The sequence below is a fragment of the Pecten maximus genome, chromosome 6 (assembly GCF_902652985.1).
Source record: "Pecten maximus chromosome 6, xPecMax1.1, whole genome shotgun sequence".
Classification (NCBI taxonomy): Eukaryota; Metazoa; Mollusca; class Bivalvia; order Pectinida; family Pectinidae; genus Pecten; species Pecten maximus.
Window position 1 is genome coordinate 28,371,212 of NC_047020.1, and position 27,889 is coordinate 28,399,100.

Below are 27,889 nucleotides of genomic sequence, written 5' to 3' on the forward strand. Positions count from 1 at the left end.
CTAGAAAATACATCTGTTCTTTATTAGATTCATCAGGTTATTATAAATATCATCTGGAATTGGATCATGGATCCATGACGACCGTTCGCTATTCAACGAGGGCACAATAAGATCGACATCTTTCCAAAGAATAACTTTTTTCTTCTAAATAAAGCTTCCGTGAGACCGCACTGCAGTACGAATTAGCACAGGTGAGAACTTACAGAAAGAACAATAAAACGTAAACCAACAATAAAACCATCAATAACGAAGACAGATTGAGGTCACCTAATTTACAAACGCTAAGAACTTATTACGAGGAATTATGATAGAAATGTACAAATTAATGTAAATTTGCTTTTATTTCATTTCAAGCATATTGATACAAAATGACGAAATAGGAACAAGTGTCACAGACGCTTAAGTCATCTTACTAAAGTTACTAAACTGTAACTTATAACTTCAGTACATGATAACACCACGATAACACAATTCATCCACCCACAAACACTCACTCGCACACGCGTTTACCAATAATTAATGGAAACAATACTAGTTTTGAAAGTAAAGAGTTTTTGGTGAAATATACGTACAAACTGACACATGGATACTATGAAACTGTACATCTTATGTTTTAATGCATTTTAATTTACATTACTTCCTATATAAATCATTAAATGATTAAGCAGTGTCGTGACTTGGCTACTCTCCTAGATAAAATGTTACGTTGAACATCTGAGGGAAATGGGTTGATATAAGCATAAACCTTGTTTCCAGATCCTTTTGCGAATTATGAACTGCTAATTTTGTATTTTTGTATGAAATGTCTTTGGACTAAATTAAATACTGTTTAAAATAAACCTTATTCATTTTACAACAGGAACAAATTATATAAACTTTTATTCATCATTGATCACTCTTGATGGCTCGGATGGACGCACGCGAGGGGTCATAGGGGTCTTTGTGTGGGATGAAACCCGAGTACGCGAGAGAACACCCACGTGGTCAGCAGCTGGTGACCCATATATTTCACGTCCGATCAGGGAATCGAACATCGGTGAAGGCAAGTGTGTTACCAGTGTGTGACCCAACCACCAATGAAATCATAACGCACGAACAATAAGCCACGGTCTCCAAACCGAAAATGAAAAACGTGATTTTAAGTCTATTTCTAAATCGTAGTGGTCATCCATTGTAGATTCAGGTCAAATGACGACATTACTTCACCGAGATTGGAATCGTTTGAATTAAGACCGGAAATGCACTATTGGAACAACTGAGGTATTATTGTACCATGGTCATCACTAAATTGTATCCATTTCCTGTCATGACGTCAGTTTTGAGCACTATGGTACAAAGAACGTCATATCCGGAAACACATGCGCATTTAGAGACAAACTGTGTCTTGTACTATTATATCATCTTTGGAATTTCATTGTTCTTTTATTGTAGCATGAACTTTTTTTAAAAGTCGATTGAAGACAAAAATATTGCGAATTGTGCCATTTCTGTGTAACGTGTTATCGCTACACTGCACCAAATGGTAAACTTTTACTATTCAAGGGACATAACTCGTTAAGTCGTGAATATCCAATGATTAATAATTACAAGACCACGTATTTGCCCATGAACCAATTTGACAGAAATCAAACAACTTTACAGGTACGTTGCGTTATAACAGAAAATAAAATGACGAGGTGTACGACAGGTTGATCAATCGGTGTACGGCAGGGTGATCAATCGGTGTACGACAAGTTGATCAATCGGTGTACAGCAGGGTGATCAATCGGTGTACAGCAAGGTGATCAATCGGTGTACGGCAGGGTGATCAATCGGTGTACGACAGGTTGATCAATCGGTGTACGACAGGTTGATCAATCGGTGTACGGCAGGGTGATCAATCGGTGTACGACAAGTTGATCAATCGGTGTACGACAAGTTGATCAATCGGTGTACGACAAGTTGATCAATCGGTGTACGGCAGGGTGATCAATCGGTGTACGACAGGGTGATCAATCGGTGTACGGCAGGGTGATCAATCGGTGTACAGCAGGGTGATCAATCGGTGTACGGCAGGGTGATCAATCGGTGTACGACAGGGTGATCAATCGGTGTACGACAGGTTGATCAATCGGTGTACGGCAGGGTGATCAATCGGTGTACAGCAGGATGATCAATCGGTGTACGACAAGTTGATCAATCGGTGTACGACAAGTTGATCAATCGGTGTACGGCAGGGTGATCAATCGGTGTAGGACAGGTTGATCAATCGGTGTACGACAAGTTGATCAATCGGTGTACGGCAGGGTGATCAATCGGTGTACGGCAGGGTGATCAATCGGTGTACGACAGGTTGATCAATCGGTGTACGACAGGTTGATCAATCGGTGTACGGCAGGGTGATCAATCGGTGTACGACAAGTTGATCAATCGGTGTACGGCAGGGTGATCAATCGGTGTACGACAGGGTGATCAATCGGTGTACGGCAGGGTGATCAATCGGTGTACAGCAGGGTGATCAATCGGTGTACGGCAGGGTGATCAATCGGTGTACGACAGGGTGATCAATCGGTGTACGACAGGTTGATCAATCGGTGTACGGCAGGGTGATCAATCGGTGTACAGCAGGATGATCAATCGGTGTACGACAAGTTGATCAATCGGTGTACGACAAGTTGATCAATCGGTGTACGGCAGGGTGATCAATCGGTGTAGGACAGGTTGATCAATCGGTGTACGACAAGTTGATCAATCGGTGTACGGCAGGGTGATCAATCGGTGTACGACAGGTTGATCAATCGGTGTACAGCAGGGTGATCAATCGGTGTACAGCAGGGTGATCAATCGGTGTACGGCAGGGTGATCAATCGGTGTACGACAAGTTGATCAATCGGTGTATGGCAGGGTGATCAATCGGTGTACAGCAGGATGATCAATCGGTGTACGACAAGTTGACCAATCGGTGTACGACAAGTTGATCAATCGGTGTACGGCAGGGTGATCAATCGGTGTAGGACAGGTTGATCAATCGGTGTACGACAAGTTGATCAATCGGTGTACGGCAGGGTGATCAATCGGTGTAGGACAGGTTGATCAATCGGTGTACGACAAGTTGATCAATCGGTGTACGGCAAATTGATCAATCGGTGTACGACATGTTGATCAATCGGTGTACGACAAGTTGATCAATCGGTGTACAGCAGGGTGATCAATCGGTGTACGACAGGTTGATCAATCGGTGTACGACAAGTTGATCAATCGGTGTACGACAGGTTGATCAATCGGTGTACGACAAGTTGATCAATCGGTGTACGGCAGGGTGATCAATCGGTGTACGACAGGTTGATCAATCGGTGTACAGCAGGGTGATCAATCGGTGTACAGCAGGGTGATCAATCGGTGTACGGCAGGGTGATCAATCGGTGTACGACAAGTTGATCAATCGGTGTACGACAAGTTGATCAATCGGTGTACAGCAGGGTGATCAATCGGTGTACGGCAGGTTGATCAATCGGTGTACGGCAGGGTGATCAATCGGTGTAGGACAGGTTGATCAATCGGTGTACAGCAGGGTGATCAATCGGTGTACAGCAGGGTGATCAATCGGTGTACAGCAGGGTGATCAATCGGTGTACAAGTTGATCAATCGGTGTACGCCAGGGTGATCAATCGGTGTACGACAGGGTGATCAATCGGTGTACGGTAGGGTGATCAATCGGTGTACGGCAGGGTGATCAATCGGTGTACGACAGGGTGATCAATCGGTGTACAGCAGGGTGATCAATCGGTGTACGACAAGTTGATCAATCGGTGTACGACAGGTTGATCAATCGGTGTACGACAGGGTGATCAATCGGTGTACAACAGGTTGATCAATCGGTGTACGGCAGGGTGATCAATCGGTGTACGACAGGTTGATCAACCGGTGTACAGCAGGGTGATCAATCGGTGTACAAGTTGATCAATCGGTGTACAGCAGGGTGATCAATCGGTGTACGGCAGGGTGATCAATCGGTGTACGACAAGTTGATCAATCGGTGTACGACAAGTTACCAACCTGACGCACATCTGGTCATTTTATTTTCTGTCATAACGCAAGGAATCTGTGGTAGTTAGAGAGGATAATTGTTCCCATTCTACTTTAATAAGATGAAAACTTCAACAAAACCTCATTCGAATAGAGTCCATTGTATTACCATCTAGTCGAATTCGTCTAGGCCAGCATACCACTTCTAATATATAATGGTGTGCGGATAATTCTTTGAAGTAACTGTTGTAGAATTATCAGTATACTGGTAAATCAAATCCTATACTAGAGTATGGCTCTGCTCTCAAAAGGAAATTTTACAATTTTTTTTTGAAACAATTAGGTACATCCTCATTCACTCGCACTTTCATTCGGTTGACGCCATTCACCACTTCCTTATTATCAAAATTATAACATGGACAGGACCCAAATCTATCGACCGATCAGATCACTTTAATGCGGCCATTTCTTATTGATGTTTTGCAAAGTAATGTGTTTTTGTTTTGTTTTTTGTTTTGTTTTTTGTTTTGCATTATTATATTTAAAAGTAGTATTCAACTGCCTCCTTAAAGCCGATGATAGAACACAAATCGTGGGCGAAGAAAATATCAAACATCACTGCTATGGACGAAGTGAAAAGAAGCATCCTTAGTTTATACTGAACGTTTTAACTTGACATTCACATAATATTCCTCATAACAGCCTGTCACTTCACGTCCAGTTTCCTTATAACGACCCAAATTGATTTTGACTTGGTTCGGATGTCCCCAAAACAATCGAAAACTATTGTTATATAATTTTCTGAGATTAATAATCCTTTTTCTGTCATCTTTAGTTGGGTTGACACCTTTGTGAAATTCAAAATATAACTGTCTAATATTTTTCAAAACTCCTGAGGGTATGAAACTGTCCATGGCCGACCATTCACTTCCTTCAATGTCCATTTTAACAATGTCAATAATTCTCTGAAAAAACAACATGGTAATATTATAATTATGGTAACGAGGGAATATTGCGGTGTATTTAATGTACTATCTTGTTTAGAGATGTAATATCAAAATCACGCCAAATCTCCTACATCACATACGGAAACTCGATGAAATTATCCACCATATTCAATAAAATGTTATTCTGAAACATAAACACATTTGTAACAGGTATCAGTCTATAATTATTCTGGGAGTCACAATCACGCAAGTTTAATCAATACGCTCTTACATTACACTCTTAACAATAAACTCCTATAACAAAGACACACAATCACAACTCCATACAACAAACAATCTTATCATACACGACTCCTAGACAAAACTAAGTCATCTTAAATCACAACATCCTTACAGTCACACAACTCCTTATACACGCAACACATCTATACATCACACACAGCATCTTACACACACACAGCCTCTAACAACACTCCTCTAACCACACCAACCTCCTATATCCATACAACGGCTCTATACATCACACACCTTAATATAAAACTCCAACCAACACGTCCTATACACCACATCACAACTTCCTATACACAACACGCTCCTTAGACATACACAACTCGCATACATCACACACAACCTCCTATACACCACACACAACCTCATATACACCACACACAGCCTCCTATACACCACACACAACCCCCTATACACCACACACAACCTCCTATACACCACACACAACCCCCTATACATCACACACAACCTCCTATACACCACACACAGCCCCTATACATCACACACAGCCCCCTATATATCACACACAACCTCCTATACATCACACACAACCCCCTATACATTACACACATCCTCCTATACATCACACACAGCCCCCTATACATCACACACAACCCCCTATACATCACACACAACCCCCTATACATCACACACAACCTCCTATACACCACACACAACCCCCTATACACCACACACAGCCCCCTATACATCACACACAACCTCCTATACATCACACACATCCCCCTATACATCACACACACAGCCCCTATACACCACACACAGCCCCCTATACATCACACCACAACCTCCTATACACCACACACAACCTCCTATACACACAACACAACATCGCCCTACCATCACACACAACCCCTATACATCACACACAACCCCCTATACACCACACACAACCTCCTATACATCACACACAACCTCCTATACATCACACACAACCTCCTATACATCACACACAACCTCCTATACACCACACACAACCTCCTATACACCACACACAACCTCCTATACACCACACACAACCTCCTATACATCACACACAACCCCCTATACATCACACACAACCCCCTATACATCACACACAGCCCCCTATACATCACACACAACCTCCTATACATCACACACAACCCCTATACACCACACACAACCTCCTATACATCACACACAACCTCCTATACACCACACACAACCTCCTATACACCACACACAACCTCCTATACATCACACACACACACCCTATACATCACACCAACCACCCCTATACCACCACCAACACAACCTCCTATACATCACACACACCAACCCCTATACACACACCCCAACAACACCAACCTCCTATTACACCACACACAACCTCCTATGACATCATCACACAACCGCTATCATCACACCCAACCTCCTATACAGTACATACACACACCTCCTATACCCACACACAACCTCCTATACATCAAACCACAACCTCCTATACTCACACCAAACCTCCTATACACCACCCCCCACCTCCTATACATCACACACAACCTCCTATACACCACACACCACCTCCTATACATCACAACACAACTCCTATAGCACCACACACAACCCCTCATACACCACACACAGCCCCCTATACACCCACACACAGTCCCCTATACATCACACACAACCTACTATAACATCACACACAGCCCCCCTATACATCACACACAGCCCCCTATACATCACACACAGTCCCCTATACATCACACACAACCTCCTATACACCACACACAGCCCCCTATACATCACACACAGTCCCCTATACATCACACACAACCTCCTATACATCACACACAACCTCCTATACATCACACACAAACCCCTTTACATCACACACAGCCTCCTATAATCATACACAGCCCCCTATACATCACACACAGCCCCCTATACATTACACACAGACCCCTATACATCACACACAGCCCCCTATACATCACACACATCCCCCTATACATCACACACAGCCCCCTATACATCACACACAACCTCCTATACATCACACACAGCCCCCTATACATCACACACAGCCCCCTATACATCGCACACAACCTCCTATACACCACACACAACCTCCTATACACCACACACAGACCCCTATACATCACACACAGTCCCATATACATCACACACAGCCCCCTATACATCACACACAGCCTCCTATACACCACACACAACCTCCTATACATCACACACAGTCTCCTATACATCACACACAGCCCCCTATACATCACACACAGCCCCCTATACATCACACACAGCCCCCTATACATCACACACAGCCCCCTATACATTACACACAGCCCCCTATACATCATACACAGCCCCCTATACATTACACGTACATACGTAACACTACACCATCTTACCTTGTCATGACCAAGAGAATGTATGATGGATTGAAGATTCATTCCTTTCCAGTGTCCATTCATTTTTCCATTTTTATCAGACAATCCCAAATTGTGAAAGGTGATCTTGTCCGATCGCTTATGATCATTTACTCCCATACTGTAATGTAAGAGGTACCGATCTTAATAATGATAAAACATATTAACCATATTCAGTCGATGAATAATTGGCACGTTTTGCAGAGAACAAAGAAATGTGGATTTCTTATAGTTTCATATCGTTTGGCATTTTTTCCATCCTTATAGCAGATCAAGATTCTTGTGTAGGTAAATAGACTAGCTATCGATTATTTCGAATCCAAGGTAAAGCTTGTTACGTGACCGAGTCAAAACTTGTGGACAAGTAAAGATTAGTAGTCGCTATGGCAGCAGTCTGGCTGTACCGATTATCGTTAATGGGGCATTGTACAGTTTAGTAGTCGCTAAGTCAACAGTCTGGCTGTACCGATTATCGTTAATGGGGCATTGTACAGTTTAACCTCTTTTGTGTGTAATACGAACAAAGACATAGCATACACGTGTAGATCACAAGTTTTTGTGTCTGTAATAGAATTTTACAGAAAAAAAACACTTCGTTTCGTAACCATTTAGTTGGAAAAGGATCCGTCCGGAATGCGAACCATTATCTCGACAACGTCGTATGTGATAGGTTTGGCATGTGTGGAAAAAGGGAACAAGAAAAAAAGGGGAGAGGGAAAAAAAAGAAAATATATAACAACAAAAAGTACAAGAGAAAGTACCAATTCCACTCTTATGAAATTGTACTGTGCTTGAGGGTCGAAGTAAAGGAGAGCAGCTGGCAGCTAGTGCTATATAGATATAAAATGGTAGGAGATAAGAAGAAAGTTTTTTGTGAAAATGTGCATTCCTGGATGTTTTACTGATGATTATCCTATATCATTTTAAGAAATGTCATTTACATTAAAAAGACTGTGGTTGTGTTAACGTTCTTCTGAAAGATACATAATTACTTTTTTAAAGATCACTTGAATTGGCATACTATCATTAAGTTTAATTATTAGATCTATTTATCCGTGATGTCCGCCATGTAACCACTGCGCAATTCCCTATGTATCAGATTCCAGTGAATAACTGTCCCAGTATATTTTAGTTCCGAAGTTTTTTAAAGTCGTGCATTCAATTTACTGCTTCTTTCTCACCATATATCAACTGATCTATATCACGACTAGATGTAGAAATGTATTGTTTGTCATCGATGTCGCTTCAACTGGGGTGTGTACGAGTTACCTCCCCTCGCACAAACCAGGCAGCAATCGTAATGTCTGACTTTAACTTTTTTCTAGAATTCATTTATCATGGGATTATCAGATGTCTTCAAACATGTAAAAGCATGAATCTTATTACTTAATTGCCAAAAATAAATAAATAAATAAATAAATAAATACTTTGCGGAAGGAGATAATTTGTTGTTAGGTTGTTTTGGAAAGAAACTATTCCGTCACATCCTGCGAGTGATAAAGGCCCTTTAGACATTTTGTGACTTTATAACTTACCTTGGATCAAAAGAGTGGACTTCGCATCCATAGTCAGACGAAATGGCGTCGTCAAATCCCCAGTCATTATTGATACTAAGATAAAAAAAAAAAAAGAAGACAAAATGCTCATTTAACAAGTACATTTAACACAAATCTTGTACTGTTAATGAACTTAAATCCAGGTATCGGCTGACAAGGTGTTTGTGAATGATGGAACACATGTTATAGTAGTTACAAACTACTGTAAACGCGGAAATATATGCGAGGGGGAAAGGCCATTCGGCCGCGAAAATGTCCGTCTCGCGTATTATTTTGTGATGTATGTGGTACATGTATTTATAACAGGTACAAAATAAAGATATTTAGACAAGTGAGGAAATTATACTAGAAGTGGTTTGGAACTATACTATCCCTAGAGATATGGCCTGTTGCTCAATATCAAATGTTTTGTTTCAATAAAATATTTTGTGCATGTTGTACATGTACCGTGCCTGACGTAAGTTGTTTTTATACACTCGAAATCCACTAAAGGTCAACACTATTTTGATATAAGATGTTGAAAATTTTAAGATGATTTATTTTCAATAAAAATAAACTGGACTAATAGAACATAAAACATAGAATATAAAATCAGATTTTTAGACACGACCAGGTATTCATGCTACTTTTTTAAGTATACTTTTAAAAGTGCAGGTATGTCCGATGTACCTGTATATTTCACACCTTGACATTTCCCCTCTGTACCCTACCTACCCGAAGGAGTAGACTAGACAGTTTTGTGATGGTCGATATTCTGTAGCGTTACACATGTTCCAGCCTCCGTCGCCCGTCTGGCCCACACGAACCACATCTCTGCAGTGTTCCTGTGATGAATGCATGTACCTGTCGATAATACAAGGTCGTTTCTCATATAGCAATATGTCCACAGCTTAGTTACATGGAAAGCCTCGACTCTTACCGTGGTATTTTATTGCACGGAATACATAAACTCGATTTAGCGTGATTAATATAAGTTGATATAACTTGTTTCGCAATGTTGTAAAATAAAAGTTGTAAAAATAAGTTTACAAATTTGATTTTTTTTTTAATTGTTTAGCTTTCATGTAAATATGAAATACATAATTTCGAATATTTGTTGTCAGCGAGTGATGTATACACAGACAGATATATAGGGCATGCAACGTGCGGAACCCGAACATCTTAAAACGTACGAAATATTCATAGTTCATGAATAATTAACAACATGTAATAAAGTGCCCCCTGTCGGACAGAGACAAGTGTCTAACATCTATAGCGCTTATAGATAGAATTTAATGAGCCCGTAAGGAATAGACGAGAGTCGTTTGAAGACAATACTTTATAAATTACGGACGTGTAAAGGCGCGTGTTTTGTTTATTTAACAACTTACGAATGGTAAAGCTCTCCTAAATGTGACAGAGACATTTGCTTTAGATCTTCAACTGGCTGGATAACAATAGGTGGGATAGTAGGTAGGTCCCGCATCTGTAGAGAAATACAATTAATGGAGAAATTAAGTCTTGATCCATATTAATGAGATTTGGGTAAACAATTATGGTGAGCACATTCAGAAACGTAGAAGGACATTCATCTCGAAGAAAACTTCTTTATTTGACACACTCACATTTAAGCGCATTTCCAAATTTCCAGATCAGAACATTCCTGAACTTGCGCGCCCATAGAAATAGTGTATAGAAAGTAGAGGATAAGCGCAGTCATAACTTAGCGCAATGCTCCCAACGTGCAAAGATCCAGACTATAAAGATAAACAGCATTTCCTACAGAGTTCATACCATTATCTAATGCGACCATAGCATCTCCTATAGAGAAATATCATTTACTATAGAGACCATAGCATTTACTATAGAGACCACAGCATTTACTATAGAGACCATAGCATTTACTATAGAGACCATAGCATTTACTATAGAGACTATATCATTTACTATAGCGACCATGTCATTTACTATAGCGACCATATCATTTACTATAGCGACCATATAATTTACTATAGAAACCATAGCATTTACTGTAGAGACCATATCATTTCCTATACCGACCATGTCATTTACTATAGCGACCATGTCATTTACTATAGCGACCATGTCATTTACTATAGCGACCATAGCATTTACTATAGAGACCATATAATTTACTATAGAAACCATAGCATTTACTATAGAAACCATAGCATTTACTATAAAGACCATAGCATTTACTATAGAAACCATAGCATTTACTATAAAGACCATAGCATTTACTATAGAGACCATAGCATCTCCTATAGAGAAATATCATTTCCGTTACCGACCATGTCATTTCCTATAGAGACAATATAATTTCATATAGCGACAATATCATTTACTATAGAGACCATATCATTTACTATAGAGACCATAGCATTTACTATAGAGACCATATCATTTACTATAGAGACCATAGCATTTACTATAGAGACCATATCATTTACTATAGAGACCATAGCATTTACTATAGAGATCATAGCATTTACTATAGAGACCATATCATTTACCATAGAGACCATAGCATTTACTAGAGACCATATCATTTACTATAGAGACCATATCATTTACTATAGAGACCATATCATTTACTATAGCGACCATATCATTTACTATAGAGACCATATCATTTACTATAGAGACCATATCATTTACTATAGAGACCATATCATTTACTATAGAGACTATATCATTTACTATAGAGACCATATCATTTACTGTAGAGACCATATCATTTACTATAGAGACCATATCATTTCATAGTGACCATAGTGTTTCCCCATAACCTCACCTATTCGCATCAGCTTAAAAATAAATACATATTTCAAAAATTGTGATATTCAGAGCAAATTCATCATTTTATATATTAATTAAACAGACAAGGACACAGACTGAAATATCTTAATCGTCAGTGTGTTCAGACCCAGGTTATATCTAAATCGTCATTGTGTTCAGATCGATATTATATCTAAATCGTAAGTGTGTTCAGATCGAAGTGATATCTAAATCACCAGTGTTGTCAGATCGAGGTTATATCTAAATCGTCAGTGTGTTCAGATCGAGGTTACATGTATATCTAAATCGTCACTGTGTTCAGATCGAGGTTATATCTAAATCGTAAGTGTATTCAAATCGAGGTTATATCTAAATCGCCAGTGTGTTCAGATCGAGGCTATATCTAAATCGTCAGTGTGTTCGGATCGAGGTTATATTTAAATCGTCAGTGTGTTCGGATCGAGGTTATATTTAAATCGTCAGTCTGTTCAGATCGAGGTGATATCTAAACAATTGATCAATGATTCTCTCTGAATAAGAATAAATATTTTGTACATGAAAATTAAATTAACAAGACGTTTAATAGCGATTTTCATTATATAAATATATCGACAATGTGTCAACCAGGATGATGATTTTGTCTTTGTTGACCGTTACATGCCTTTTGAACATGAAAACAAAGATACAGAAATCACTTCAAGCTTAACCTCGTTTATTTGTAATGTAATTCACAGGGAAAGCTTACTTTCAGGGAGAGCTTACTTACAGGGACAGCCTACTTACAGTGACAGCTTACTTACAGGGACAGCCTACTTACAGGAACAGTTTACTTACAGGGACAGTCTATTTACAGGGACAGTCTACTTACAGGGACAGCCTACTTACAGTGACAGCTTACTTACAGGGACAGATTACTTACAGTGACAGCTTACTTACAGGGACAGATTACTTACAGTGACAGCTTACTTACAGGGACAGCTTACTTACAGGGACAGCCTACTTACAGTGACAGCTTACTTACAGGAACAGTTTACTTACAGGGACAGCTTACTTATAGGGACAGCTTACTTACAGGGACAGATTACTTACAGTGACAGCTTACTTACAGGGACAGCCTACTTACAGGGACAGCCTACTTACAGTGACAGCTTACTTACAGGGACAGATTACTTACAGTGACAGCTTACTTACCGGGACAGCTTACTTACTGAGACAGCATACTTACCGGGACAGCTTACTTACAGGGACAGATTACTTACAGTGACAGCTTACTTACAGGGACAGCTTACTTACAGGGACAGCCTACTTACAGTGACAGCTTACTTACAGGGACAGCTTACTTACAGGGACAGCCTACTTACAGTGACAGCTTACTTACAGGAACAGTTTACTTACAGGGACAGCTTACTTATAGGGACAGCCTACTTACAGGGACAGCCTACTTACAGTGACAGCTTACTTACAGGGACAGATTACTTACAGTGACAGCTTACTTACCGGGACAGCTTACTTACAGGGACAGCATACTTACAGGGACAGCTTACTTATAGGGACAGCTTACTTACAGGGACAGCTTACTTACAGGGACAGCTTACTTACAGGGACAGCCTACTTACAGGGACAGCTTACTTACAGGGACAGCTTACTTACAGGGACAGCTTACTTACAGGGACAGCTTACTTACAGGGACAACTTACTTACAGGGACAGCTTACTTACAGGGACAGCTTACTTACAGGGACAGATTACTTACAGTGACAGCTTACTTACAGGGACAGATTACTTACAGTGACAGCCTACTTACAGTGACAGCTTACTTACAAGGACAGCTTACTTATAGGGACAGCTTATTTATAGGGACAGCTTATTTATAGGGACAGCTTACTTATAGGGACAGCTTACTTACAGGGACAGCTTACTTACAGGGACAGCTTATTTATAGGGACAGCTTACTTACAGGGACAGCTTACTTACAGAGACAGCATACTTACAGGGACAGCATACTTACAGGGACAGCATACTTACATGGACAGCTTACTTAATGAGACAGCATACTTACAGAGACAGCATTCTTACATGGACAGCTTACTTATAGGGACAGCTTATTTATAGGGACAGCTTACTTATAGGGACAGCTTACTTACAGGGACAGCTTACTTACAGGGACAGCTTACTTACAGGGACAGCTTATTTATAGGGACAGCTTACTTACAGGGACAGCTTACTTACAGGGACAGCTTACTTACAGGGACAGCTTACTTACAGGAACAGCTTACTTACAGGAACAGCTTACTTACATGGACAACTTACTTACATGGACAAATTACTTACAGGGACAACTTACTTACAGGGACAAATTACTTACATGGACAGCTTAACTACATGGACAGCTTACTTACACGGACAGCTTACTTACAGGGACAGCTTACTTACAGGGACAACTTACTTACAGGGACAGATTACTTACAGTGACAGCTTACTTACAGGGACAGCTTACTTACAGGGACAGCCTACTTACAGTGACAGCTTACTTACAGGAACAGTTTACTTACAGGGACAGCTTACTTATAGGGACAGCTTACTTACAGGGACAGATTACTTACAGTGACAGCTTACTTACAGGGACAGCCTACTTACAGGGACAGCCTACTTACAGTGACAGCTTACTTACAGGGACAGATTACTTACAGTGACAGCTTACTTACCGGGACAGCTTACTTACTGAGACAGCATACTTACCGGGACAGCTTACTTACAGGGACAGATTACTTACAGTGACAGCTTACTTACAGGGACAGCTTACTTACAGGGACAGCCTACTTACAGTGACAGCTTACTTACAGGGACAGCTTACTTACAGGGACAGCCTACTTACAGTGACAGCTTACTTACAGGAACAGTTTACTTACAGGGACAGCTTACTTATAGGGACAGCCTACTTACAGGGACAGCCTACTTACAGGGACAGCTTACTTACAGGGACAGATTACTTACAGTGACAGCTTACTTACAGGGACAGCTTACTTACAGGGACAGCATACTTACAGGGACAGCTTACTTATAGGGACAGCTTACTTACAGGGACAGCTTACTTACAGGGACAGCTTACTTACAGGGACAGCCTACTTACAGTGACAGCTTACTTACAGGAACAGTTTACTTACAGGGACAGCTTACTTACAGGGACAGCTTACTTACAGGGACAACTTACTTACAGGGACAGCTTACTTACAGGGACAGCTTACTTACAGGGACAGCTTACTTACAGTGACAGCTTACTTACAGGGACAGATTACTTACAGTGACAGCCTACTTACAGTGACAGCTTACTTACAAGGACAGCTTACTTATAGGGACAGCTTATTTATAGGGACAGCTTATTTATAGGGACAGCTTACTTATAGGGACAGCTTACTTACAGGGACAGCTTACTTACAGGGACAGCTTATTTATAGGGACAGCTTACTTACAGGGACAGCTTACTTACAGAGACAGCATACTTACAGGGACAGCATACTTACAAGGACAGCATACTTACATGGACAGCTTACTTAATGAGACAGCATACTTACAGAGACAGCATTCTTACATGGACAGCTTACTTATAGGGACAGCTTATTTATAGGGACAGCTTACTTATAGGGACAGCTTACTTACAGGGACAGCTTACTTACAGGGACAGCTTACTTACAGGGACAGCTTACTTACAGGGACAGCTTACTTACAGGGACAGCTTACTTACAGGGACAGCTTACTTACAGGGACAGCTTACTTACAGGGACAGCTTACTTACAGGAACAGCTTACTTACAGGAACAGCTTACTTACATGGACAACTTACTTACATGGACAAATTACTTACAGGGACAACTTACTTACAGGGACAAATTACTTACATGGACAGCTTAACTACATGGACAGCTTACTTACACGGACAGCTTACTTACAGGGACAGCTTACTTACAGGGACAACTTACTTACAGGGACAGCTTACTTACCGGGACAGCTTACTTACAGGGACAAATTACTTACATGGACAGCTTAACTACATGGACAGCTTACTTACACGGACAGCTTACTTACAGGGACAGCTTACTTACAGGGACAACTTACTTACAGGGACAGCTTACTTACCGGGACAGCTTACTTACAGGGACAGCTTACTTATAGGGACAGCTTACTTATAGGGACAGCTTACTTACAGAGACAGCTTACTTACAGGGACAGCTTACTTACAGGGACAGCTTACTTATAGGGACAGCATACTTATAGGGACAGCTTACTTACAGAGACAGCTTACTTACAGGGACAGCTTACTTACAGGAACAGCTTACTTACAGGGAAAGCTTACTTATAGGGACAGCTTACTTATAGGGACAGCTTACTTACAGGGACAGCTTACTTACAGGGACAGCATACTTATAGGGACAGCTTACTTACAGGGACAACTTACTTACAGGGACAGTTTATCGCATATTTTAATGATTATCCTAATGATTGGAGATTGAAGAAGACTATGTGGAACTGTTTTGATCACTGTCATGGTAACATCTGACACTATGTCACTTCTTTGTGAGATATGAACTTCCGAGAATCTGTTGCCAATTGGTACGCGTCCAGTTTGGATAGCATTTTTCCGGTTCCCATTTGGAAAAAGCAGTATTACTTTGATTTGACTTAAACTGCATAAGAATAGAAAAATAAATGTTGTATTACATAATCCATCCATGTGATGTGGAGTATCGAACATGTACATTGTTTGCCAACCGTTACAGTGTTGATATACCATTACAAAAAATCATCCTAAAAGTTTGTCATAAATAACGCTCGGATGGCCCAGCGGTACCACAGTCGCATTTCACCTAAGTCACGTGGGTTTTCCCGGGTACTCCCGGGATTTCCTCCCAACCAAAGTACCCTAACATCTTGGCCAACAGGCGTAATTAATATATGACGATATAACTTTTTTTTTCGCAATTGTTGTAAAATAGATAAAGTTTATATTTGTATGACAACCTACCATGTAGAGTGTATATCGACCTTTGGATATCCACTTTCTGAGATCAAAGTTGTAATAAAGTTGAGGGTTGAGGAGATAGTGGAAGGTACGGAAACCCTTGACCGTACAGGGCTTTGAGGACAGTGAGGTGTTGTATATGGTCTGACTGGCTGCTCTTGTCGTCTATACCGTGGAATGTAACAAATAGCTGCTGAACATTCCTCAACAGTTTCTTCTGTATCATCCAGGCTACCAATGTGTCCTCATTCCCGTTTAGAGAAATGGCCATGAAATAGATTTGCTGTTATAACATTATTATAATAGTTGTTTTTGGACATTTTGTTTAATAAAAATCATTGATTCAATATCAAAAATGGCATCATCTTTTAAAGAAAATCTCAACATAAAGATATTTGTGATATTTATGTATTGTACATGGTAAATGTTTTTTTTGAAATATTTGTATAAAATGGTATTCATTGTGACCAGAATACTATTTCTCAATTTATATAATATATTGTGGAGACGGCCTTAGTGATGTTTTAATGACTTGTGATTAATCCTTTATGCTTTTGAAGCAAATAAAATACGTTTTAATAAAATGCCTTCTATAAGCTTTAAACATGTTTTGCTTGTAAGCAGGGATTAATATTTCAAATAATAATTAGACTTTTGTCCTGTTTCTCTTACTCTGTTAGCGTTCTTTTCCGTCGTACGTTTTACAGCAGATTTCAATGGTTTTAAAGTTTCTTCTTTATCCATTCCTCTGGAAAAGCATAGTTCAAATCATTAACAAAATTATTTAGTTTAAACAGTATTTTAGTTTACAATTTCCATTGAACGATATATATACTGCATATCAATATAATTATACAAAAAGGAATCAGAACCAAGTGTGAAGACACTTATATAAATCTGACACCTATATATATAGGTTAACATTACATAACAGTATAGACATGATAAAACACCACGTCGTATCATTATGACAATAGAGTCTAAGGTGAAAACATCAGTTGGAATTGACCAAATAATCAAATACGTTGTAGTTAATAAAAAGGGAGATCAACGTGAATGTGGGATTGCCAGCTTCTATCTGGCTGTAGATATATATCTAGATATGGTATTGACCTAAAATGATACACGCACAAAACATGTACATGCTACGTTAGCAAGGAAAATCTGTTGGATTTTACCGTGAAATTTTGCAAAACAAGGAATACCCTCGTGTTATCCTCGATGGAAAGAAAAACATCTCTAGACACTTATCAACTCACAGTTAAAGTTATTGCCGTTTTGTAAGATTTAACAAATGCTAATCCTGACTATTACATATATTTCATCATCAAAAAGGTGTCGTCATGTTTCATTAGTTAGAAACGCCATAAAAGACGCCCATCATTGTTGTTTCAATATCCAATGGTAACACAGCATCACTATAGTCCCTAATAGGGGAACATTCTACACAGAGACAGTCACTCCCTAATAAGGTAGACATTCTACACAGAGACAGTCACTCCCTAATAATGTAGACATTCTACACAGAGACAATGGCTCCCTAATAAGGTAGACATTCTACACAGAGACAGTCACTCACTAATAAGGTAGACATTCTACACAGAGACAATGGCTCCCTAATAAGGTAGACATTCTACACAGAGACAGTCACTCCCTAATAAGGTAGACATTCTACACAGAGACAATGGCTCCCTAATAAGGTAGACATTCTACACAGAGACAGTGGCTCCCTAATAAGGTAGACATTCTACACAGAGACAGTCACTCCCTAATAAGGTAGACATTCTACACAGAGACAGTCACTCCCTAATAAGGTAGACGTTCTACACAGAGACAGTGGCTCCCTAATAAGGTAGACATTCTACAGAGACAGTCACTCCCTAATAAGGTAGACATTCTACACAGAGACAGTGGCTCCCTAATAAGGTAGACATTCTACACAGAGACAGTGGCTCCCTAATAAGGTAGACATTCTACACAGAGACAGTGGCTCCCTAATAAGGTAGACATTCTACACAGAGACAGTGGCTCCCTAATAAGGTAGACATTCTACACAGAGACAGTCGCTCCCTAATAAGGTAGACATTCTACACAGAGACAATGGCTCCCTAATAAGGTAGACATTCTACACAGAGACAGTGGCTCCCTAATAAGGTAGACATTCTACACAGAGACAGTGGCTCCCTAATAAGGTAGACATTCTACACAGAGACAGTGGCTCCCTAATAAGGTAGACATTCTACAGAGACAGTCACTCCCTAATAAGGTAGACATTCTACACAGAGACAGTCACTCCCTAATAAGGTAGACATTCTACACAGAGACAGTCGCTCCCTAATAAGGTAGACATTCTACACAGAGACAGTCACTCCCTAATAAGGTAGACATTCTACACAGAGACAGTCACTCCCTAATAAGGTAGACATTCTACACAGAGACAGTCACTCCCTAATAAGGTAGACATTCTACACAGAGACAGAGGCTCCCTAATAAGGTAGACATTCTACACAGAGACAGTCACTCCCTAATAAGGTAGACATTCTACACAGAGACAGTCACTCCCTAATAAGGTAGACATTCTACACAGAGACAGTCACTCCCTAATAAGGTAGACATTCTACACAGAGACAGTCACTCCCTAATAAGGTAGACATTCTACACAGAGACAGTCACCCCCTAATAAGGTAGACATTCTACACAGATAAGTTGCTCCCTAATAAGGTAGACATTCTACACAGAGACAGTGGCTCCCTAATAAGGTAGACATTCAACACGGAGACAGTGGCTCCCTAATAAGGTAGACATTCTACACAGAGACAGTGGCTCCCTAATAAGGTAGACATTCTACACAGAGACAGTCACTCCCTAATAAGGTAGACATTCTACACAGAGACAGTCACTCCCTAATAAGGTAGACATTCCACACAGAGACAGTCACTCCCTAATAAGGTAGACATTCTACACAGAGACAGTCACTCCCTAATAAGGTAGACATTCTACACAGAGACAATGGCTCCCTAATAAGGTAGACATTCTACACAGAGACAATGGCTCCCTAATAACGTAGACATTCTACACAGAGACAGTCACTCCCTAATAAGGTAGACATTCTACACAGAGACAGTGGCTCCCTAATAAGGTAGACATTCTACACAGAGACAGTCACTCCCTAATAAGGTAGACATTCTACACAGAGACAGTCACTCCCTAATAAGGTAGACATTCTACACAGAGACAGTGGCTCCCTAATAAGGTAGACATTCTACACAGAGACAATGCCTCCCTAATAAGGTAGACATTCTACACAGAGACAATGGCTCCCTAATAATGTAGACATTCTACACAGAGACAGTCACTCCCTAATAAGGTAGACATTCTACACAGAGACAGTCACTCCCTAATAAGGTAGACATTCTACACAGAGACAGTCACTCCCTAATAAGGTAGACATTCTACACAGAGACAGTGGCTCCCTAATAATGTAGACATTCTACACAGAGACAGTCGCTCCCTAATAAGGTAGACATTCTAAACAGAGACAGTGGCTCCCTAATAAGGTAGACATTCTACACAGAGACAGTGGCTCCCTAATAAGGTAGACATTCTACACAGAGACAGTGGCTCCCTAATAAGGTAGACATTCTACACAGAGACAGTGCCTCCCTAATAAGGTAGACATTCTACACAGAGAAAATGGCTCCCTAATAAGGTAGACATTCTAAACAGAGACAGTGGCTCCCTAATAAGGTAGACATTCTACACAGAGACAGTGGCTCCCTAATAAGGTAGACATTCTACACAGAGACAGTCGCTCCCTAATAAGGTAGACATTCTAAACAGAGACAGTGGCTCCCTAATAAGGTAGACATTCTACACAGAGACAATGGCTCCCTAATAATGTAGACATTCTACACAGAGACAGTCACTCCCTAATAAGGTAGACATTCTACACAGAGACACTCACTCCCTAATAAGGTAGACATTCTACACAGAGACAGTCACTCCCTAATAAGGTAGACATTCTACACAGAGACAGTCACTCCCTAATAAGGTAGACATTCTAAACAGAGACAGTGGCTCCCTAATAAGGTAGACATTCTACACAGAGACAGTCACTCCCTAATAAGGTAGACATTCTACACAGAGACAGTCACTCCCTAATAAGGTAGACATTCTACACAGAGACAGTCACTCCCTAATAAGATAGACATTCTACACAGAGACAGTGGCTCCCTAATAAGGTAGACATTCTACACAGAGACAGTGGCTCCCTAATAAGGTAGACATTCTATACAGAGACAGTCACTCCCTAATAAGGTAGACATTCTACACAGAGACAGTCACTCCCTAATCAGGTAGACATTCTACACAGAGACAGTCACTCCCTAATAAGGTAGACATTCTACACAGAGACAGTGGCTCCCTAATAAGGTAGACATTCTACACAGAGACAGTCACTCCCTAATAATGTAGACATTCCACACAGAGACAGTCACTCCCTAATAAGGTAGACATTCTACACAGAGACAGTGGCTCCCTAATAAGGTAGACATTCTACACAGAGACAGTCACTCCCTAATAAGGTAGACATTCTACACAGAGACAGTCGCTCCCTAATAAGGTAGACATTCTACACAGAGACAGTGTCTCCCTAATAAGGTAGACATTCTACACAGAGACAGTCACTCCCTAATAAGGTAGACATTCTACACAGAGACAGTCGCTCCCTAATAAGGTAGACATTCTACACAGAGACAGTCACTCCCTAATAAGGTAGACATTCTACACAGAGACAGTCACTCCCTAATAAGGTAGACATTCTACACAGAGACAGTCACTCCCTAATAAGGTAGACATTCTACACAGAGACAGTGGCTCCCTAATAAGGTAGACATTCTACACAGAGACAGTCGCTCCCTAATAAGGTTGCAGTAACTAACGGACAACATTCGTATCCAAGGTATTTACTTACCTTTTCAAAAATATATGTTTCCTGCATCCATAATCGATGTCCACTTCGTAGAAGAAAGACTTGCTTTCTGGCGTTTCACCATTTCTATTTTACGATACAAAAATAAAACCATGATATACTAAACTCTAATGTGGGATAGCACTCGAAGGATTTATCTGAGGAGACGTTAAATGTCAAAGCGTGAATGTCGGGATAGCATGTCGCTACTTCACACGGTATGATCATACAAAGCATTAATTGTGTCGTTAATGGGTCTTCTTTTTGTTTCCTAATTTGTTACGAAGATATATTAAAGAAACCAAAGTACCTGTATAAAAATTTTGGATTAAAAACATTCATTCTTGTCTCTCTTAGAATTTCTCTGACTTAAACATTCTTCTATCATCCTTTCATTCTTTCATTCTTACAATCGTCTGACTTACAACACAATATAGGATGGTACAATCGTTAGATTTACAACTTAATATAGACAACACGGTAGAAACCTTTTATTTACAACACAACAAAGGCGTCATGGTATAAATGTCTTACTTACAATACAACAAAGGCGTCACGGTATAAATGTCCTAGTTACAATACAACAAAGGCGTCACGGTATAAATGTCCTAGTTACAATACAACAGAGGCGTCACGGTATAAACGTCCTACTTACAATACAACAAATGCGTCACGGTATAAACGTCCTACTTACAATACAACAAATGCGTCACGGTATAAACGTCCTACTTACAATACAACAAAGGCGTCACGGTATAAACGTCCTACTTACAAAACAACAAATGCGTCACGGTATAAATGGCTGACATACAACAAAACAAAGGCGTCACGTATAAACGTCCTACTTACAACACAACAAAGGCGTCACGTAAAAACGTCCTACTTACAGCACAACAAAGGCGTCACGTATAAACGTCCTACTTACAACACAACAAAGGCGTCACGTATAAACGTCCTACTTACAACACAACAAAGGCGTCACGGCATAAATGTCCTACTTAATACACAACAATGGCGTCACGTATAAACGTCCTACTTACAACACAACAAAGGCGTCACGTATAAACGTCCTACTTAATACACAAGAATGGCGTCACGTATAAACGTCCTACTTACAACACAACAAAGGCGTCACGGCATAAATGTCCTACTTACAACGTCCTACTTACAATACAACAAAGGCGTCACGTATAAACGTCCTACTTACAACACAACAAAGCCGTCACGTATAAACGTCCTACTTACAACACAACAAAGCCGTCACGTATAAACGTCCTACTTACAACACAACGAAGGCGTCACTGTATAAATGGCTTACATACAACACAACAAAGGCGTCACGTATAAACGTCCTACTTACAACACAACAAAGGCGTCACCTATAAACGTCCTACTTACAATACAACAAAGGCGTCACGTATGAACGTCCTACTTACAACACAACAAAGGCGTCACGTATAAATGTCCTACTTACAACGTCCTACTTACAATACAACAAAGGCGTCACGGTATAACGTCTTACTTACAACACAACAAAGGCGTCACGTATAAACGTCCTACTTACAACACAACAAAGGCGTCACGTATAAACGTCCTACTTACAACACAACAAAGCCGTCACGTATAAACGTCCTACTTACAACACAACAAAGGCGTCACTGTATAAATGGCTTACATACAACACAACAAAGGCGTCACGTATAAACGTCCTACTTACAACACAACAAAGGCGTCACCTATAAACGTCCTACTTACAATACAACAAAGGTGTCACTCATGAACGTCCTACTGACAACACAGCAAAGGCGTCACGTATAAACGTCCTACTTACAACGTCCTACTTACAATACAACAAAGGCGTCACGTATAAATGTCCTACTTACAACGTCCTACTTACAATACAACAAAGGCGTCACGGTATAAATGTCTTACTTACAACACAACAAAGGCGTCACGGTATAAATGTCCGACTTACAACACAACAAAGGCGTCACGGTATAAAAGTCCTACTTACAATACAACAAAGGCGTCACGGTATAAACGTCCTACTTACAATACAACAAAGGCGTCACGGTATAAATGTCTTACTTACAACACAACAAAGGCGTCACGGTATAAACGTCCTACTTACAATACAACAAATGCGTCACGGTATAAACGTCCTACTTACAATACAACAAATGCGTCACGGTATAAACGTCCTACTTACAATACAACAAAGGCGTCACGGTATAAACGTCCTACTTACAAAACAACAAATGCGTCACGGTATAAATGGCTGACATACAACAAAACAAAGGCGTCACGTATAAACGTCCTACTTACAACACAACAAAGGCGTCACGTAAAAACGTCCTACTTACAGCACAACAAAGGCGTCACGTATAAACGTCCTACTTACAACACAACAAAGGCGTCACGTATAAACGTCCTACTTACAACACAACAAAGGCGTCACGGCATAAATGTCCTACTTAATACACAACAATGGCGTCACGTATAAACGTCCTACTTACAACACAACAAAGGCGTCACGTATAAACGTCCTACTTAATACACAAGAATGGCGTCACGTATAAACGTCCTACTTACAACACAACAAAGGCGTCACGGCATAAATGTCCTACTTACAACGTCCTACTTACAATACAACAAAGGCGTCACGTATAAACGTCCTACTTACAACACAACAAAGCCGTCACGTATAAACGTCCTACTTACAACACAACAAAGCCGTCACGTATAAACGTCCTACTTACAACACAACGAAGGCGTCACTGTATAAATGGCTTACATACAACACAACAAAGGCGTCACGTATAAACGTCCTACTTACAACACAACAAAGGCGTCACCTATAAACGTCCTACTTACAATACAACAAAGGCGTCACGTATGAACGTCCTACTTACAACACAACAAAGGCGTCACGTATAAATGTCCTACTTACAACGTCCTACTTACAATACAACAAAGGCGTCACGTATAAACGTCCTACTTACAACACAACAAAGGCGTCACGTATAAACGTCCTACTTACAACACAACAAAGCCGTCACGTATAAACGTCCTACTTACAACACAACAAAGGCGTCACTGTATAAATGGCTTACATACAACACAACAAAGGCGTCACGTATAAACGTCCTACTTACAACACAACAAAGGCGTCACCTATAAACGTCCTACTTGCAATACAACAAAGGTGTCACTCATGAACGTCCTACTGACAACACAGCAAAGGCGTCACGTATAAACGTCCTACTTACAACGTCCTACTTACAATACAACAAAGGCGTCACGTATAAATGTCCTACTTACAACGTCCTACTTACAATACAACAAAGGCGTCACGGTATAAATGTCTTACTTACAACACAACAAAGGCGTCACGGTATAAATGTCCGACTTACAACACAACAAAGGCGTCACGGTATAAAAGTCCTACTTACAATACAACAAAGGCGTCACGGTATAAACGTCCTACTTACAATACAACAAAGGCGTCACGGTATAAATGTCTTACTTACAACACAACAAAGGCGTCACGGTATAAATGTCCGACTTACAACACAACAAAGGCGTCACGGTATAAAAGTCCTACTTACAATACAACAAAGGCGTCACGGTATAAACGTCCTACTTACAATACAACAAAGGTGTCACGGTATAAATGTCCGACTTACAACACAACAAAAGCGTCACGGTATAAATGTCTTACATACAACTCAACAAAGTCGTCACGGTATAAATGTCTTACTTACAATACAACAAAGGCGTCACGGTATAAATGTCTCACTTACAACACAAGAAAGGCGTCACGGTATAAACGTCTTACTTACAACACAACAAAGGCGTTATGATACAAACGTCCTTCTTACAACACAACATAGACGTTATGATACACTCGTCCTACTTACAACACAACATAGGCGTTATGATACAATCGTCCTACTTACAACACAACATAGACGTTATGATACAATCGTCCTACTTGCAACACAACATAGGCGTTATGATACAATCGTCCTACTTACAACACAACAAAGGCGTCACAGTACATTCGTCCGACTAACAACACAACATAGGCGTTATGATACACTCGTCCTACTTACAACACAACAAAGGCGTCACAATACAAACGTCCTACTTACAACACAACATAGGCGTTATGAAACAATCGTCCTACTTACAACACAACATAGTCGTTATGATACAAACGTCCTACTTACAACACAACATAGACGTTATGATACAATCGTCCTACTTACAACACAACAAAGGCGTCACAATGCGGCGGATTGTCGCCTCTCTTTAAATCACAAGTATACCATCCATGTCCTACACCACCATATATTGTTTTCCTCGGACAATGTATCTGTAGATTCTCCATGTGTCTGAAATTAAAATAAGGAACGAGGGAAGAATATCAAACATGGCGTCCTACCCATCTTTAACAGTAACATACATTAACAAAGAGTTTTATATACGACTGAATCCAAATGATTTTTTTTTTAAACATTTCATATATACATATTAAAACCCTGTTATTTTAATGCACTCTGACTTACATCCAATATACTCATCACATGTATGTGATTTTATTCTAAAATGTTTATACAAAGCATTCAGAATTAATCTATATAGCTGGTTAATGGTATGCGTTCTTGTAACAAGCTAGCGACATAGAATGATTAATTTGCGAACCGTGTTTATCTTTAAATTGCGATATTGTAATTGTGTGGTGTCCTGCTTACCTCTGTTTTAATCTGTTCAAATCACCGACGCTCATCTGACTGAGGACTTCAGGGCCAGGGATGAACACCTATCAAAACAGAAAACCCTTAATATACAGAGTATACTTAACATAAACTATGAAGGTTCCATAGGCATTTCAACAAATGGGTACTTAAAGAATAAAATTGACAGCAACGCAAAATAGTTTAAGTTTCATAATTTACATAAAACAAAAACAAATATAGGCTTATTTTATATTCTCATCAATCCTCATTGAGATAGAAACATTCGTCATGTTTAATATTGATGTAATATTGTTCAGAATGAAGTGACCGGGTTGAACAGTCTTATAATCAAGCGAAACGACATTAGAATGTCAAGTATTATGATACTTTTCTGTCATGTACATCTCTATGGAATGTAATAGCTATTGAATTAGTGAGCTACGTCATCTCCACATCAAGGTTTTGACAGTTCCGTTCGACCTATGTAGGTTTCCTTGGTAGCCTCATTTGTATCACCATTTTAGACCGTCAGTTCCACTGTTGAGACCTTTAAGGACGCCACAGATGACGCGTTTGTTAATGTACTTATCACACTCTCTTGGTGTACGTCTTGTGACATTTAACAGGTTAATCAACTAAATCTTTTAACAAAGGATTCTAAGGAATAATAACAGTTTTTATATGGAAAAGATATTTACACTAGGTGGAGGCGAGGTGGCCTCGGGAGGCTTGCTGATCGGAGAAACATGGGGGACTCTTCTGACTAGATCCGGGATGTTCCGAAAGGATCGCCGATGGAAGGTTAACAATACACACACAGCAGCTCCAACAATCAAGCAAATGATCTTCTTCCGGACGACACCCTGCATGTCCTCCCAAAAGATCCTACACCAAAATAAATATTGACGCTGTTATTGAAAAGGATGAACGATGAAATTATTGCTCACAACCTGAAATAATTTCAACTGCATGACAATCTGACGTAGTTTGAACAGACAGGATGACATAGGTTTAACTAACAGTATATACAGCATGTAGTCAAATGATTTATGCCGCGTATCGCATGAGACACGCATTCTGCATACAAATGTCAAAATGTAAGAATGTGGTAGCCTAGCGTCGATGATAAATTAACAAACTCAATATTACAGAAACAGGAATGGAA

General features: G+C 40.0%; 1 protein-coding gene across 1 annotated transcript; it reads right to left on the reverse strand.

Annotated features, from left to right (window-relative positions):
* Positions 1 to 27,593, reverse strand: LOC117330128. Its single transcript, XM_033888346.1, has 10 exons — positions 27,423 to 27,593; positions 26,740 to 26,807; positions 21,986 to 22,069; positions 17,686 to 17,761; positions 17,017 to 17,178; positions 10,591 to 10,685; positions 9,935 to 10,063; positions 9,200 to 9,274; positions 7,647 to 7,785; positions 1 to 4,971 (listed from the first exon to the last, which is right to left on the reverse strand). Exons 1-10 carry the CDS (start codon positions 27,591 to 27,593, stop codon positions 4,660 to 4,662), a joined length of 1,311 nt encoding a protein of 436 aa, XP_033744237.1. The 3' UTR covers positions 1 to 4,659.
* Positions 27,594 to 27,889: the final 296 nt, after the last annotated feature.